This window comes from Haemaphysalis longicornis, unplaced genomic scaffold (genome assembly GCF_048455015.1).
Source record: "Haemaphysalis longicornis isolate Haplotype H1 unplaced genomic scaffold, Haemaphysalis longicornis Haplotype H1 scaffold_5, whole genome shotgun sequence".
Lineage (NCBI taxonomy): Eukaryota > Metazoa > Arthropoda > Arachnida > Ixodida > Ixodidae > Haemaphysalis > Haemaphysalis longicornis.
Window position 1 is genome coordinate 16,764,209 of NW_027526385.1, and position 15,588 is coordinate 16,779,796.

At 50.4% G+C, this 15,588-nt stretch overlaps 1 protein-coding gene across 2 annotated transcripts in view; it reads right to left on the reverse strand.

Moving 5' to 3' along the window:
- LOC144137922 (uncharacterized) overlaps positions 1–13,334 on the reverse strand; it is a 57,085-nt gene extending 43,751 nt beyond the window's left edge. The window contains exons 1-2 of one of the 2 annotated variants that reach the window (XM_077669943.1): positions 13,085–13,334; positions 101–291 (exon numbers count right to left, since the gene is read on the reverse strand). In XM_077669943.1, the coding sequence (XP_077526069.1) occupies positions 101–253 (153 nt within the window). In that variant the 5' untranslated portion in view covers positions 254–291; positions 13,085–13,334. Of the gene's footprint in view, positions 1–100; positions 292–1,088; positions 1,231–13,084 lie in introns of those variants that run through there. The other variant, XM_077669942.1, reaches the window with a different exon arrangement.
- Between the last annotated feature and the right edge of the window lie 2,254 nt (positions 13,335–15,588).

Consider the following 15,588-nt stretch of genomic DNA (forward strand, 5'->3'; position numbering starts at 1 on the left):
TAAAGTGAAAATTCTAATAGAGCGATATCGCAACGAAAGTTTGCTGTATAGGCCGGCGGTATTCAGCGCGAGCCCAGATGTCCGCAGTTTTCGCGCTCACTAGTTTAGCCGTCCTCTTGCGGAGGTAGCCCTCCATCTTGGGTGGTCCGGAGTGCGACTTGCGGAACTGCACTCGCGCCCGGAAGCTTTGGGACTCTTCCCTGGACCGGAGCTCGACGCCTCCGCCGCTGCCCTCGGAGTCGCTGGCCGCCATTTCGTCGAAGGGCAGGCTGTCGATCGCTGTCAGCTTCGCTGCACAGAGACAGATATCGAACCACCGAAACACGTGAGACGACACCTCGCAGTGACATCGAGACAATCGATGAGTTTTCAGTTAAATTCGGCGCAGTGTCTTAGAAACGCAGTTGGTTTTAGTTTGTCGATGAAATTTTCCCTAACTGACATTACTTGGCAAACACAGAAACGAAATACCTTCCATGGGCTGTTCTCTCTGGAGTAGGTGTAAGGGTCCTATAGACATTCGGAAACGTTTTACCGCAGAAAGTGCTTTACGACATCCATTGTCTGAAAAGGTACAGCCTTGGAAAAAGGAAATGCGAACACGAAAATATCAACCAGAACACGCAAAATTGAAAAAAAAAAATTGCTCGAGGAGGTCCAATAATGGTGTACTATTGGTAGGTATGAAAAGACACATTTCCCGACTTTGTTACTTTGATTAGGCTAGCGTCATTTTGGCTTGCATGGAAAGAAATCGCGCTATTTGTGTGTTTTGATTCACACTTTTGTGATCGCATTTATTTGTCCATAACTGTACATGTTGCGGATAGCGCTCGAAGGAGGTGAACATAGCCTGCGGAAACCCGACAAAAACTGTTATAACCTGTTATAGCGAATTGAATAACGCTAAACAAAACGCGAGAACACGAACGCTATGCTTGCAAATGCGCACAAATGTTGCTACCGGTTTGTCTACACTAACCTTCAGCTCTCGCCTTTGATAGCTGCGTATTATAAGCAGTTGCCAGTATTCCGTTCTAGGTTGATTCTATCAGTGGGTGCCAAGCATGCATACGTAAAGTACATACGGTCATTGAGATCGACAGCGAAGTTATCCCGCCGTCTTTCACAGTCGGCGATCCAGCAACATGGACAGTAGAGACGCCAGCGGACCATAATTCCAATTAGCGCGCTTTCCAGTGATTCCTTCCGTTCACCACGCTGTAAGAGCTCGTGTGCGACAGATGATATGAATAACGACGTTAGCGAGCCGTCGCCACAGAGAATGCGAATCCGCTCGCCAAAGAAGTCGTCATGCATTTGTTTAGTTAATATGAGGGTGCGCGGCGGGTCGTATTGCACTCGCGTTGCGCACCAGGAGACGTATTACCGATGTTATGTAAACTTTGATTGACCTTCCTTTGCAGGGAACCGGCATCGGCTAGGCCGAGTGATGCATGTTTGATTACTTATGACGACTCGCGATGACCGAACAAAACATGTGGTCTTAAAGCTCCAAACAAACTTCTTCCGGGGAAATAATGCGGGAGAATCTGCAAGAGCTCTATTCGTGACAGGAGAGGAGAGGGTGGCCGAGATCTACGGTTGCGATAAGAATAACGGGTGGGAAATTATGGGAACAACGATTACGATAAGAATAACGGGTCGTAAGTAATGGGACAAAAGTGCACTGAAAGGAATGGAAATTTCAAATGACGCACGTGGAAGACTAGTCGACAACCTGTGACAAGCACTGTGACCCGTGTTAGACCAACCTTACCTTTTTTTTTAGGTGCGGAGCACCTTAGGAGCGCACAATGTCCGTCCGCGTCCGTGCGCATAGCATTTACAATCGCAAAAAAATCTCGCAGGAACCGGCAGGATTGGAGCCTGTGTCTCGTAGACCAGACGGAGTTGGGGCCAGCCGTCTTACCCATTGGGCTACGACCGTGAGTTAGTACCCGTGAGTCAAACGGCTTACTCCCTCGCCTGTAACGGTGCGGAGTACCTTAAGCGGGATTCACACGACGGAGGAAGAGGCGCGCGGAGGCGGACGGATATGTGACGTCAACAGCACGTGACCGGATTATCCGGCCTGGCGGCGCATCCACACGCGCGGAGCTACGCGGAGTGACTAGCAGACGACAGCGCCGAGGAACAGGTTCCATTCCCCGCCGAGGGCCACCGCCGTCGAGCGAAAACAGGCGGAGGCATTTTCTTTCCCGAAGCCTCCGCGGGCTATCCCCGCCGAGGGGCGGAGCCTAAAACCAGTCACGTGAGCGGGTCCCGCGGGCCAAAAAGAGAGGGTTTCTCCGTCGTGTGAATCCTGCTTTAGGACCTACCAATGTCCGTCCGCGTCCATCCGTACGCACACCAGCATCAAGCGAAATTCGATTTGAGCCGTGAGTTGCAGTTTCATTTAGGGAACAATCAAAATGCAACTCACGGCTCAAATGGAATGACGGCCGGGGCGCAAATCGGATGTCACTCGGGGCGCAACTTGGATGTCATTTCGAGTCCCCGTACTCCGCACCCTCGCCATCATCCACGGAGTGGAGATGCTGCCATTTTTTTTCTCTCTCTTTTTCGGCTCCAAAAAGTTGCAAACACAAAGAGAAAGAAATCAGAAAAGAAAGCAAAACCTCACGAAAGGTGACTGAAACAGCCCAGCAACAACCTTCCAGAGAGCGCTCTATGTATTGTCATTTCGATTTCCCTGACTATATTTCCGCTCAACTCTACGAAGTAGTGAATACCAACTAGGTCATCCGATTACGTTACTATCTCAGAGGGCACCAAACGAGCTCCTTCAGTTGCTTCAGCATCCTTCCTCTGACAAAAAACTGCTGGCCTTAAAGACGTTACTCGTGCGCCGCGTTCGTATACCCTGGGCGGGTACGAAACACAGCAAGCCTTTTGTCCCGCGCCGCTCTCTTGCTGAAGAAAACAAACTTCGTTATAAGCAGTACTTCGTTAAAAGCCGAGGTGATTGTTTAACAAACGGATGCTTTGTTTTGAGCTTAACATGCGACATGTAGCCCTGGTTATAACGGAGTCCTGGGCAAACACAACGAACTTCTTTATGAACGGTAGTTCATCGAAAGCGGGTATGATTGGCTAACGGACAAATGTTTTGTTTGGAGCCAAACTTGCACCGTACTACACGACAGTTACACTCAACCACCGTTATAACGAAGTCATCGGGAGCGAACACGACCTTCGTTATAAGTAGCACTTCACTAAAAGCGGAATGATTTGCTCTTACTGCTCTTAATTTGGGGTCATGACAGACTCTGAATAAACCGAGAATTCTTATTAAGCGGTTTAGTTACAACGCGGGTTTACTGTATGCTGTATTCGACGCGATATCACAAGTCGGTTTTTCGCGCTCACTAGTTTGGCTTGGAATGCAAACTGGGCGTGCCTGATGGTCGAGCTAAGCCCAACTACAGAAGCGCGGTCACTGGCTCCTGGAGAATTCAAGAGAGCGTGCAACCACTTACAATTGCCGCGGACGGCGGCGTTGATATTGTTTACCTGGAGTGCGTGCAGCGGCGTTCGGCAACGCCATTTAAGAGATTTTTGGGGACTGGCCAGCTTTATAACCAATCCTTCATCGGCCAGGCGTGCTTGGCTGCGTATGCATGCGTCGAGGCATTCGCAGCAGAACTGCTTGTATGGTATACTACACACTGGCCGCCTGCTGTGTCGTATGCACCACAAAATAAAAGGTTTTAGAGAACTGGTGGCTGCCGAAATGGTAAGCCCACCCACAGAGCAGCGGGGAAGCCGACTGTCTCTGAAACGTGCGCATGCGCTTCTGTTCCGGCTGCTCACAGAAATCTCAAGGGCTGAACGAGTGATTATCATAAACAGTTCGAGGATAAAGGGACCCTGCAACACTTTCGATAAACGCTTTCACTCTTTCCTTCGCTTCTGGAAGCACTGCGAAAACTACAGTTATCGCCAGCACGGAGCGGCACTGCGTAATTTGCTTGTCGCCTCCCGTTTCTGGTTTGCTTTGTGGCTTTCTTTTTAAAGTTGCTATCGAAAAGCGTTCATTGCTGCAACTGAAGGAAAACAGGCCAACAGCCGCTACATGGCCTTAATGACGTAATTCGAGCCGTCAAAGAACGTCAAGACCGGGAAAGAGGGGAAAATTTTTTGTGCGAGTTTACAAGTTATCTGATGGGCATAGAGCAGTAATTTTTGGCTGAAGTAGTTTGCGAGCCGCTAATCTACTTACTGGGTGTGTTGGGTGACTGCATTGTTCAAGCATTTAAGATTTCAAAAAAAGTTGCAAAAAGTGGGCAGGGTTCGAAACGGGGAAGTCACCCAGAAAAAAAGTTTCCAGGGATCGTTACGTCCTGTTCAACATCCGACAAGCCAAGGTTGCAGTATCCGGTATAGCGGCTTCCTTCTGATTTCGGACGGCAAGGTAATCAAGGCCGCTCTGCAGCACGGACGGAAAGCAATGCCGCGTGCCGCGGCACTGAACTTCCTGCTTTAGCAATGGACATCCCTAACTCTACTCGATTATTTAACGTCCCTGTATCGCGTTTATCACCAACCTTGCGTGACAACGGTCTCAAACGACGGCCGGCTCTCGGCTGCATCGCCTCCGAACATTGTCCCCTCAGGCGCCGGCTCGACCGTTCAATTTAGGCACCACCCCGTCGCCACCGTGGCCGTCTTGCGGGATGCACAGGGCTACCCAACGCGCCGCCAAGGGGATGCAGCGCAAAGGACGACCTTGACAACCAGAGCAGCCCTGCACGACATCGTCTTTCCACGGGGCGCAGGGTGGCGCGGCCCAGAAGAGTCACATCCTGAGCGCGTCCCCCTTGGCGACACGAAACTCCTGAACGTTTGGGGAAATGGCACGCCAGATGCTGCCGATGTTGTTCATGTTTCCAGTGGACATGTCCACTCAGGGCGATTGGCCGGGAGGAAGACGTTCAACGAGGGAGACAGTGCAAGGGCGCGAAAGTTTAAAACCGCGGTGGAGGGAGTGAGGAGAGAGGGAGGAATCGAATCGGTGAGCTTTCTAAAGGTAGGAAAAAAATGTAGTTAATGCCTCTTTTGTAGGAATCGGTAAAACACGAAAGGGAAATGTGCCTTCATAGGAGAATTTATAGTGCATCCATATGAACTTGCACATCGCTATTTATATTAGGTAGTGTCTATTATCCCGGCAACCGGGAGAATTACCGCCAGGAATTTCTCACGGCAGTCGCTTGTTATTGGCTAAGCACGCTACGCGGAGATTCAATCTGATAAATATCCCCCTAAAAAGCCCTGTTTGCAGCTGCCCCTGTAGTGCTGTGGCATAGTGCTCGGTTTTAAACGAGAAGGCTCAGGTTCGAGTCCGACGTTCGCATGTTTTTTTTTTTTGTAGCTTTCGGAATTTTTTGGCCATCGTAATTTTGTTAGTGCTTTTTTTACCCTGGTTTTTACTATATCAAGAGAATGACGCACATGACTTCTAGAATTGGTTGAATTACGTTTAATACAGGTTGTGTTCTGTGTCGTTGGGCTGGGTTAGATTGGGTTTGTTGCAGTTTGGCAGGATTTGGGTAGGTTATGACGCGTTGGGTTAGGTTAGGTAAGGTTCGGTCAGGTTATGTTACGTTAGGTTACGTTGGGACGTAATATTATTCAGCAAATGTTCCGCCAGCCAGCTTTTATGGAAACTGTCGTGAGAATTTCCCGGAGGTAATTCTCACGGCTGCCGTGAGATTAGACGCAGCCTTTATATTACGTAGGTATGACATCGTTAGACGCATCAACGTTTGACACTGCATTGCACGCGCCGGAACATTGCGTAAATCCGACTGAATACACAAACACCGCCCTACCGCAGCGAGTACTTCTCCCGTGGCAGTTCGTGCAATTGAGTGGCAACAAACCAACTGACCTTCGTCGTCCAGATTCCAACATTTCGGCGTCTGCCCTCAAAACATCGCCGACACGGATAGCTACTTCCACCCGGCTCTACCATGTTATATACCGACGCCAGTATACAAGATACTGTGATTGCCACTGCAATTCATTGCACTAGCCATCCAGCCCTCAGCAAGACGTCCAGATTTACGGTCCCGGAACCTCCATCATCGTTCTGTGAAGAACTTGTAGCCATTAGAGAGGCTCTGATTGCTGTAACCGGAATGACTTTGCAGTCCGGGGCGCGCATCGTAGTTCGCACCGATGCTCTACAAGCAGTCCGCCTACTGCGGTTAGTTAGTCGTAGCCCTGTGCTGGCTCAGAGTATTCACCAACTTGCGGCAGGAATCGCTCACAAGATTCTGATTGAATGGGTTCCACGTGACCTACCCACAGACCACTGCAAGGCAGACGTAGCAGCCCGACTTGCAGCATCCGTTCCATCTCCGACCTCCCCGTTAGAGCTGGATGATGCCACTCTCCTGGTCACACAGCCCTACCCGGCAACGAGGATGCTCACAACCTAGCTCGAGGACTAACCGGCCGAGCTAGCGCAAGAAGCACCACGGAGCAGCCCTCGCCCAGAAACGGCAGTGAACGCATGGTCACATATAGAGAAATTATCGATCATTACCGATTGGGGAGGCTAAAATACCCAGAGGCGCACAAAACACTAGATAAAAAGCAATCAGTTGCGTGGAGATTACTGCAGACGGGGATGTACCCCAACCCCGTACTGTACAATCACTATTACCGAGATCTGCACAGCGACAGATGTAAAAACTGCACAGGAAGGGCTGACCTTAAACACATGTTATGGGCCTGCCCTGCCATCACCACCACAGATAAAGCAAAGGAGAATGATAAGTACACCGGAGCAGTGGGAGACGATACTGCTCAGCTCGGACGCCGAGTCGCAATCTTGGGCTGTTCGGATGGCCGAGGCCGCCGCCAAGGAGCAGGGGCTCCTGGCGGATGGCTGAAGAGGGGGAGAAGGGACTTCTAGCCTACCCCACCCCTGACCCCATCCTGGGCAAACAATAAAGTTATTCCTCCTCCTCCTCCTGGTGACGAGAACAGAACACCTCCGGCGCCGCACACGTGCTCTCATTCCACCGTGTGCTTCCTTGGCTGTCACCCTCCCCCCGGGTTTTACCCGTGCCGAGGAGGTTGCGCTCAGGAGGATTCGCGTGGCGGTGGCCTGAACTCCCGCCGTGACCCGCCACTGGTCTCAATACCGAGGTTCCTTTACAAACCCTGGTTGCCCAGTTTGCCACCGCAGCGACGCGATCGCCGACCTTCACAACTTGTTGTGGTCCTGCCTCGCCTTGAGGCCGACGAGACTGCGGCACCTTGCGGCGACGCCTCCGCATACGCCGCATGGATACATGGGCGCCAACATCGTTCACTCCTTGACTTCATCCGCGAAGCGAAAATTTTCATTTTCATCTTACCACCAACTCATACCCCCATATATATGCCCTGTGGCAAAATAAACGTTCATAAAAAAAAAGGAACCGAAAACGAAAGCAGTAGGTGGCGGAGCCACTATAACTCCAGTCGCCGCTGTTTCCTCCCCCGCCGCATAGGCACTTCTTTTACACGGCGCTATCTTACCGCGAGCACACCCATTGCGGTTGCTGCCCTTTAATTCGGCCACTTGCACTCTAATTAAACTTCAAAACAAACACTCCCCTCCTTCTATTTCCTACTATCCCTCCTTCAATCCCCCTCCCCCTCCCCCATGAGCCTGGTGAGGTGTCGACAAGCATCGTCAGACAGTTTCGGGCCCTTTTCCCCTCCCCCCTCCCCCCTCAAAATCTCAAAAGAAAGGAAGAAAGCGGGGGGTGCCTTCCCGCGCACACGAAGACGCTGGCATCGATGCGCCAACTGTTGGCGCTTATTAGTGTCATGATGAACTACTTCGCTTCACTTCTCCTAGACGGCATCTGTATGAAGAAAGTAGTGGGAAAGATATAAGGCGCGTTCGTAGACCTACTTGCGCTTGAATTAGTAGCGCAGTGGGCAGAGCGCTGTGTACCTTCTGTTGCGGGGAGAGAGTTCGTGGTTCGAAGCCGGGCGCAGCCACGTCAATGTAACTTTTTTCTGGCGACGTCATTTCCGTGACGGATATGACGCCGGTCAGATCTTGGTGTACCCGGGCATAAAACACTTTCGCGTTAAAAATATTTTCAATAAAACAGACAAGTCGGTTGCTGACAACCGACGTCCCGATAAAAAGGGAAGAGCCGCTTATCATCATCAGTACGGGCACACGTTAGAAAGCAGCAGGCGTACCCCTCGAGTGAGGCTATTGTCAACAGTATTTCTAACTGACTAACGTTTCAACAAAACATTGTGGCAAGCGACCAGTAAAAACTGGGGGTAATGACAAAGCAACCAGATTAGCACTGCCACCATCGTCTTTGTCGACGCCAGATTGACTAAAGAGCGAAACGGGTCGCCAACATGAAGGCTGACACAGCCAATCTGCTGCGATTATCAGAGCCTTGCGATGATTGTCGCTGCGGCTGGGAAAGTCCCATTAACAGCTGGCACTGTGAAACGCCAACTTATCTGATATGAACCAGTTCCCCGTCGATTGAGACGAATACACCAATGATAGCGCTACCCCTTTTTTGGCTTATATCGTGCGGGCTTAATAACCCTATAATCATGATAACCCGTTTCGCTTCTTAGGCAATCTGGCGTGGACGAAGCCGGTGGCAACAATGATGGTTTGGCTGCTTTGTCAATCCCGCGTCCACAGACCCTGCTTTAGCTTCTCGGCTAATCCTGTGTCGACAAGGAAGACGGTTCTTGGCCAAACACACGGCGATAAAGACGACGCTGACAATAATGATGATAGTTATTTCCGACCGACGACGGCGTATAGGCGTTTCCTAGTCGGCACAGCCAAACGACGCATGGCGCCATCTAGGGGCATGTTTGAAGCTACGTCCACGTGCTTCTGGCCCTCAATGTAACCGCTCAGAAACGCTTGCACTCGTAGTGAAGTAGTTCCGCTTATGCGAAGCGAACACCCTAACCCGGGTTCAAATCCCGATACCGCTTCTTTTTTTTAAGTGCGATGCACTTTATAAGCGACCCCGAACCTTCCGCCGTCCGCATTGCTCCTCCTCCTCTCCCCTAGCAACGGCGCGAGGAGCGGAGAGGAGCGTCTGTAGCAACGGCGCAGCGACGTCACACCCCACGTGACCCGCGCGCGCTCCGCCTCCCGCGCCGTGGCTGCGCGCGCCCGCGCCGGCTCCCGCACCGCTCCTCGCGCCGTGACGTCACACTCCCACGTGACCGCGCGCTGGCGCCTTTGCGTCTGCTCCCCCTCTCCTCGCGCCGTGACGTCACATGCTCTGCAGCTGGCGCGCCTCTCCCCCCGTTAGGTTTGCACTCACCCTCGGCGCGCGCCTCTCCCCTCGCCTGACAGCTCCCCCTCGCCGGTACTGCGCCTCTCAAGGCGATGGCAGAATTACTACGCCGTGTACACTCGGCGCAAGATATGCATTCGCACTTCCTCACGATTCCCTTCGGGGAGGTGGGGGCAATTTTTTTCATTTTCAAGGGTTTGTCATATTTGAGTATTAACATTTGTTATCACGCATGTAATGTATTTATGGCATTTTAATGCATTATAAATGAGATTCCGGGTATTTTCGTTGCCTTTCGGCCAGTTTCAGCCACTGCTTCTTGTACGTTTTTGTGGGTTTGCCCCTTTTAGGTCGGTTTCGGCTATTTCTGTTGAATTTTTTTCAACGCCGTGGTTTTTAACCATTGCAAGTCCGTTTTGGCTGTTTTATATTTCAATTCGGGTGGTTTTGCATGCGTTAAGTACGTTTATGCTGTGATATAACCCCATAGCAAGCTCAGAGGACGGCTGGCTGTACTGACTAGGAAACGCAAACACGCCCGACGACGCGATAGGCGGGAACTTCCGATTAGCAGCTCGTTCTGCATAACGATCGACGTACAGGGAGATCCTGATCGAGCATCGACTTGAAAGGAGGAGGGTCCCGACGTATCACCTCTCGCTCACAAGAACGCAGGTGGTGTTACTCGGACAGCTTCGCACGCACACGCTTCCGGGCGACTAACGAGCGCCGCGATGGCACAATGCGATCACACGGGAGATTTACTCCACACGATGTGGTTCTGCTCACACAATCCCAACGTGAGTCACATAACAGGAAACAGCAGATTCGTGGCACAATGGGTGGCCAGCCCGCTCAACCGGCTCACAGCTTGCCAGAACTGGCGTGCAGACCTGCCGGTGAGGCAACACCTCGGCAAACGGAAGCCCCGAACTAGAGGGCCCGAAAATCGTGATCCATCAATAATATTCACAGCACCAGTAAATCTCTCTCTCTCTCTCTCTCTCTCTCTCTCTCTCTTTATATATATATATATATATATATATATATATATATATATATATATATATATATATATATATATATATATTGTAACGAGAAGAGTTAACGCTGCACAACAATATTAGATGCCGAAGCGCCATTTGCCCGATCGGGTATGCCCTGAGGATTATCATGAAGACGACGAAGGCCCGACTCGGACGTTCACGCTCACGAGCTGATACCGGCTGGACCTACGCTCGGCCCGTTGCCTTACGCTACGCCTCAAATAAACCCACACGATCAACTACCATTGTGACTGCTAGTCCCCTTTGCAATATATATATATATATATATATATATATATATATATATATATATATATATATATATATATATATATATATATATATATATATATATATATATATATATATATATATATATATATATATATAGCGAATCAGAATAGGAAATTACAGGCTCATTGAATTAAGAAAGAAATAAGAATTCTTTCTTTGCCTCAAAAAATTCTGCATCTGTTTCTATGACCTACCGCATTCTCACCTTTGCGGTTTTCTTGACTAATATATATATATATATATATATGGAAAGAAAACTTCGAACAAGGTATGGACCACGGTTTTTGCCAACGTTTCAGCAAAGAGACTTGCCTTCTTGAGTGCAGGTTTCGAAGGCAAGTCTCTTTGCTGAAACGTTGGCAACAACCGTGGTCTATACCTTGTTCGAAGTTTTCTTTCCTTGTGTTACCTACCATCTTCCAAGTTATATATATATATATATATATATATATATATATAACACAGAAATAAGGGTTGGCAGTCGAGAAAACCTCGGAAAGCAAAGGGGAGGATGTGGTAGATCATTGAAACAGATTAAGAATTTGGAAAGAAAGAAAGAAAGTGAAGAAAAAATGCCCGCCAGGTGGGATCCGAACCCACGACCTCCAGAATACCGGTCTGGTGCGATAACCACTACGCTACCGGCGGGGCGATTTTCCCATTCACTTTCTGGGGTATTTATGTTAGGTATGTTTGTTTCCTGTGCTTGGGGGTGGTAGCCAGCGCCATTCGGACTAATATATATATATATATATATGGGGATCTATTTAATCTATTTATCCCCTTCAAACTCAGATGAGAAGTTTGAAGGAGATAAATAGGTCACAGTTAGCGCAAGACCGGGATAATTGGAGATCTATAGGAGAGGCTTTTTCCCTGCAGTGGGCGTAGATAGGCAGATGCTGATGATGATTACTTACAATGCGGTTCCTCTCATGAACCTGCTTGGACCCATTAAGGCCTTCTAAACCTTTTAGGAGACGCAAAATAGTGCGCTCCATGATGGCTCGCAGTACTTACAGTGCGGTTTCTCTCACGCAGAGTTACTGCCGTCACGTCTATGCAAGGCTTTATCCGCAGAGCTCACCCACATTCACTCACTGAATGCAAGTACGATGAGGCGTAAGCTGATATGGGTACATGATGGCGCTCATTATTACGGGACCTTGTCATTTATGCATGCTTCCAGGACGTCGGGGAGATCCAGCAAGCGATTTGTTTTAGGGGCGAAGCCCCTTAGGGGCCCAGGCTGTCATCGTCTCATGTCGTCGTCGTCGTCGTAACCGTCGTCTCATGTAGTCACGATACTAAAACAACAGGACACTCGTTTAGGGCTGGCGCTAGAATGCTTCGTAACGTGCACTAAAAAACACCGAGACACTCGTTCACGGCTCGCGCTTGAATGCTTCGTGCTTCAAAGACACGAGAATTTTACAGCGAATCTGTATACCTCTACCTGCAACGGTTTCATTTCCGCTGGCGAAGACGCCAAGGACCCGCCGCGGTGGCTCAGTGGCTAAGGCGTTGCGCTACTGAGCACAAGGTCGTGGGTTCGACTTCCGGCCGCGGCGGCCGCTTTTCTGATGGAGGCGAAAAGCAAAAAAGCCCGTGTGTTCGAGATTTCGGCACTCGTTAAAGATCCGCAGGTGGTCAAAATTAATCCGGAGCCCTCCACTACGGCGCGCCTCATCGCCTGCGTTGCGCCGGCGCGTTAAACCCTACAATCAATCAATCAATCAATCAATCAGACGCCAAGGCTCCAGGAGTACACTTATACAATGCATGCTGCGCCCCTCCCCTGGTTTCACGTTAGTGGAGATGGCCCAGCATTTTTTTATAGCGACGAGCGTAACACGCAGAGAGTGTGCTCTGCAGAAATGTCACTGTTAAGAGTTGACATTTCGGTTTGCTGGTACACTGTTGGCAACTCATTTAGTGTAGCGATCGTCCCGTCGCCTCCGTCCCACACGTTTTCATCATGCAATTTATCAAGTTTCGAAGCGTGATCACCTAGCGAAAGAGACCGAACTCACGACCTAGCGCTCAGCAGCCAAGCATTACCCGTCGAGATCTTTTACCGCAGTGCAGATTTATAAAAAAAAATAATCAGCATTGTTAGTAAGCATCATACCTCATTTTGTACACTGTCACACGAAGTTTCCCCTAATAATTCCCAGGTACATAACCTTGCAATAGCCTAACCAACATATCTCAAATTACAGCGAATGCCCTTATCTCATCCGCCGATCAAGTTGTCAATATCCCCAGGTCTCGTTCGTCCATATGTCACTCGTTAGCTAAACGCATCAAGTGTTTTACCAAAATCCAGGCATTTGGCAAAGTGAAAGACACCTAACAAAGGCGGTTGTATAATCGGCGTTCACAAGCTCGAAGCGCAATCACAATCAAACTTACCTCTGCTGTGGGCGTCTAGCGTATCCTGTATCCAAACATGGCGCCGGAGACGCAACGCAACCACGTGTTTGTACTAAACCACGAAGCGCAGTGCGTGCTTCATGTTATCCCACTGCAGTCGCACGCCAAAGCGAGCTCAGAAACTCGCTTTTGGCTGTTCTCTGCCCCGCAAAGCTGAATCTCTCCCTCTCGTCTGCTATTCGCGCGGCACCACTACGCATTTGCGAAAGGGAACAAAAGATGTCTAGCGGACGCGCGCTCACGGCATTTTCCTTTATGTACTTGCTTGCTGCTTCTGTTTCTTTCTTTTGTTGTTCTTTCCGCTCTCTGTTTCCGAGCCACGCAGGAAGAGAAACCGGAAGTCGCGATCCGAGTAGCATCCGCGCAACCCCCCCTTCAACTTCCGCCCTGCCTCCAACGTAGCCGCTCGCCGGCCGCGAGCGTTCTTTGTCAAGATCAAAAGGGGACTCTAAAAACTCGCCGCCGCAGAGGGAATCGCGAAGCTGGGCCAAACCGTGCGGTACTTTACCTCTCTCGGCTCGGTGGTTTTCTACTGCGTTACTTTATCAGTGTCGTTTCCTTTTTGTTTTTACGCGCCATTTCTGCGCGCTTGCGGGCGACGGAAGCTTTGAACAAGGCAGACGACAATGCAGACGATACGCATTTTCGTGTAGTAGCAGACGACGGCGTTCCAATCCGTCATCGGCCAGGCGTGCTTGGCTGCGTACGCATGCGTAGAGATATTTGCATCACAACTGCGCGTAGTACTACGCACTACCGCTGTCTACTGCGCCGTGGACAACACCACATGGGAGGTTTTACGGAACGGGTCGTTGCCGAAATGGCAAGTTCTGAAAACAGAGTAGGGGGAAAGATTTTGGAATAACGGCGACGAAGGAAACTACGTCTGTTAGCTGAAAGGTGGTATGCTAATACTCGTACGCCGCTGTTTGCACATGGCATATAATTTGTATGGCGCATAGTATGGAATGTGGCGGCGGACCTTCACGCGTCCGTGAATTTGGGCACACGTCAGCGGCCAAAAAAAAAAAAAAAAAACATTTAAAGTATCGCAGCCCCCTGTAGCTTGAAACCAAGTCCCCCCGTCAGTGTTTTGCCTGTGCGTGTGTGCGTGTGCGTGCGTGAGCGTGCGTGTATGTGAGGGTGTGCGTGCGTGCGTGCGCGTGTGTGTGCGCGTGCGCGTATGTGTGTGTGTGTGTGTGTGTGCGTGTGTGTGTGCGTGTGCGTGTGTGTGTGCGTGTGCGTGTGTGTGTGTGTACAGGGGGTTGGGGGGTGGAAGACACTTCCGTTCGGTCTCTAGAGTGTATGGAAGAGAGTTCTTTCTACAGCCGAGCTGAACGCTGCCAATCCCGTAGAACTATTACCCCGGCATGCTTACACCCTGCCCGCCGGCAAGTCGGCACACTGTTTAACAGGTACACTACTAAGCTGGGCACGACGCCAAATAACACCTCGTATTTCCAGCCGCCGCCATAAAATTACCAGAAAAGAATCCTCGGGAACCTAAGTCCGCTTACTGCATTTGAAGTCGAAAGCCCAGTGATTATCAGACTTGTTCATTGCTTCATCGCGCTTGCGTCTTTTCCCTCGCTTTCGTTTTTTCGTCTTCTGACAGACTGACCGCAATTCACGTGGCAGCCTCGCCGCCATCACAGCTCTCCTCCGCGCCTGCACCTGTTCTACTCACGTGTCGCCACGTTCACCTCTCACACGGCACGCAACATGTTAATTTTAAAGCACAGCTTTACTACTTTTGTCCAGCGGTTTCGCGGCGGATGCGCAAGTTAACCTTTTGACCGGAGACACAACCCCGGCGACACACCCCTCGCAGCGCATTGCGTGAATCGCCGGGCCCGCTGTCGGCGCTGCGCACAAGGCCCCGTTTTAAGTCGCTTTGCGACTTAGCGGAGGCGGCTGCTACGGGAGTGGCCCCTCAGCCGATCGGCAGCAGACCAAAACCGCCGCTGCGCCGCTGCGTCGTGTTCGGAATATGTCACTCATCTTGCGCCGCGTTCGCCGTGAAACAGGAACGCCGCGTTCACCGAAAATGAAAGCGAGGCCGCGCCTCCTCCCGTGGGCGTTGCACGGAACCGAGCGACCTTGAGCCGAGCTACATCAAAGGTTAACCAAGCGAAAGCAGTACACAGCCAAACTAAGCCAAGCTTTTGCTTTGCATATCCAATGTTAGGTGAGCTAAGCCGCAACCATTTTTTTTTTGTTCACCCGGTGCCAGGGTGCCGTGTCAGAGCAGTAGTAATGCATTTGGCACCTGCTTCGCGGGCCCGGGTTCGAATCCCGCACTAACCGAAATGTGTTTTCTTTTCTTTTCTCTTTAAGCGGCGGCCGCTTTCCACCATTCGTGTCACGTGCTTGTTTGACGACGACGGTCACGTTGCGTGTTCTACGAGACACATATAAAACTTTCACCTCAATTAAAAACGGATAGCACGGAAATACCCATCTCTCCTGGATGATTTATGTGC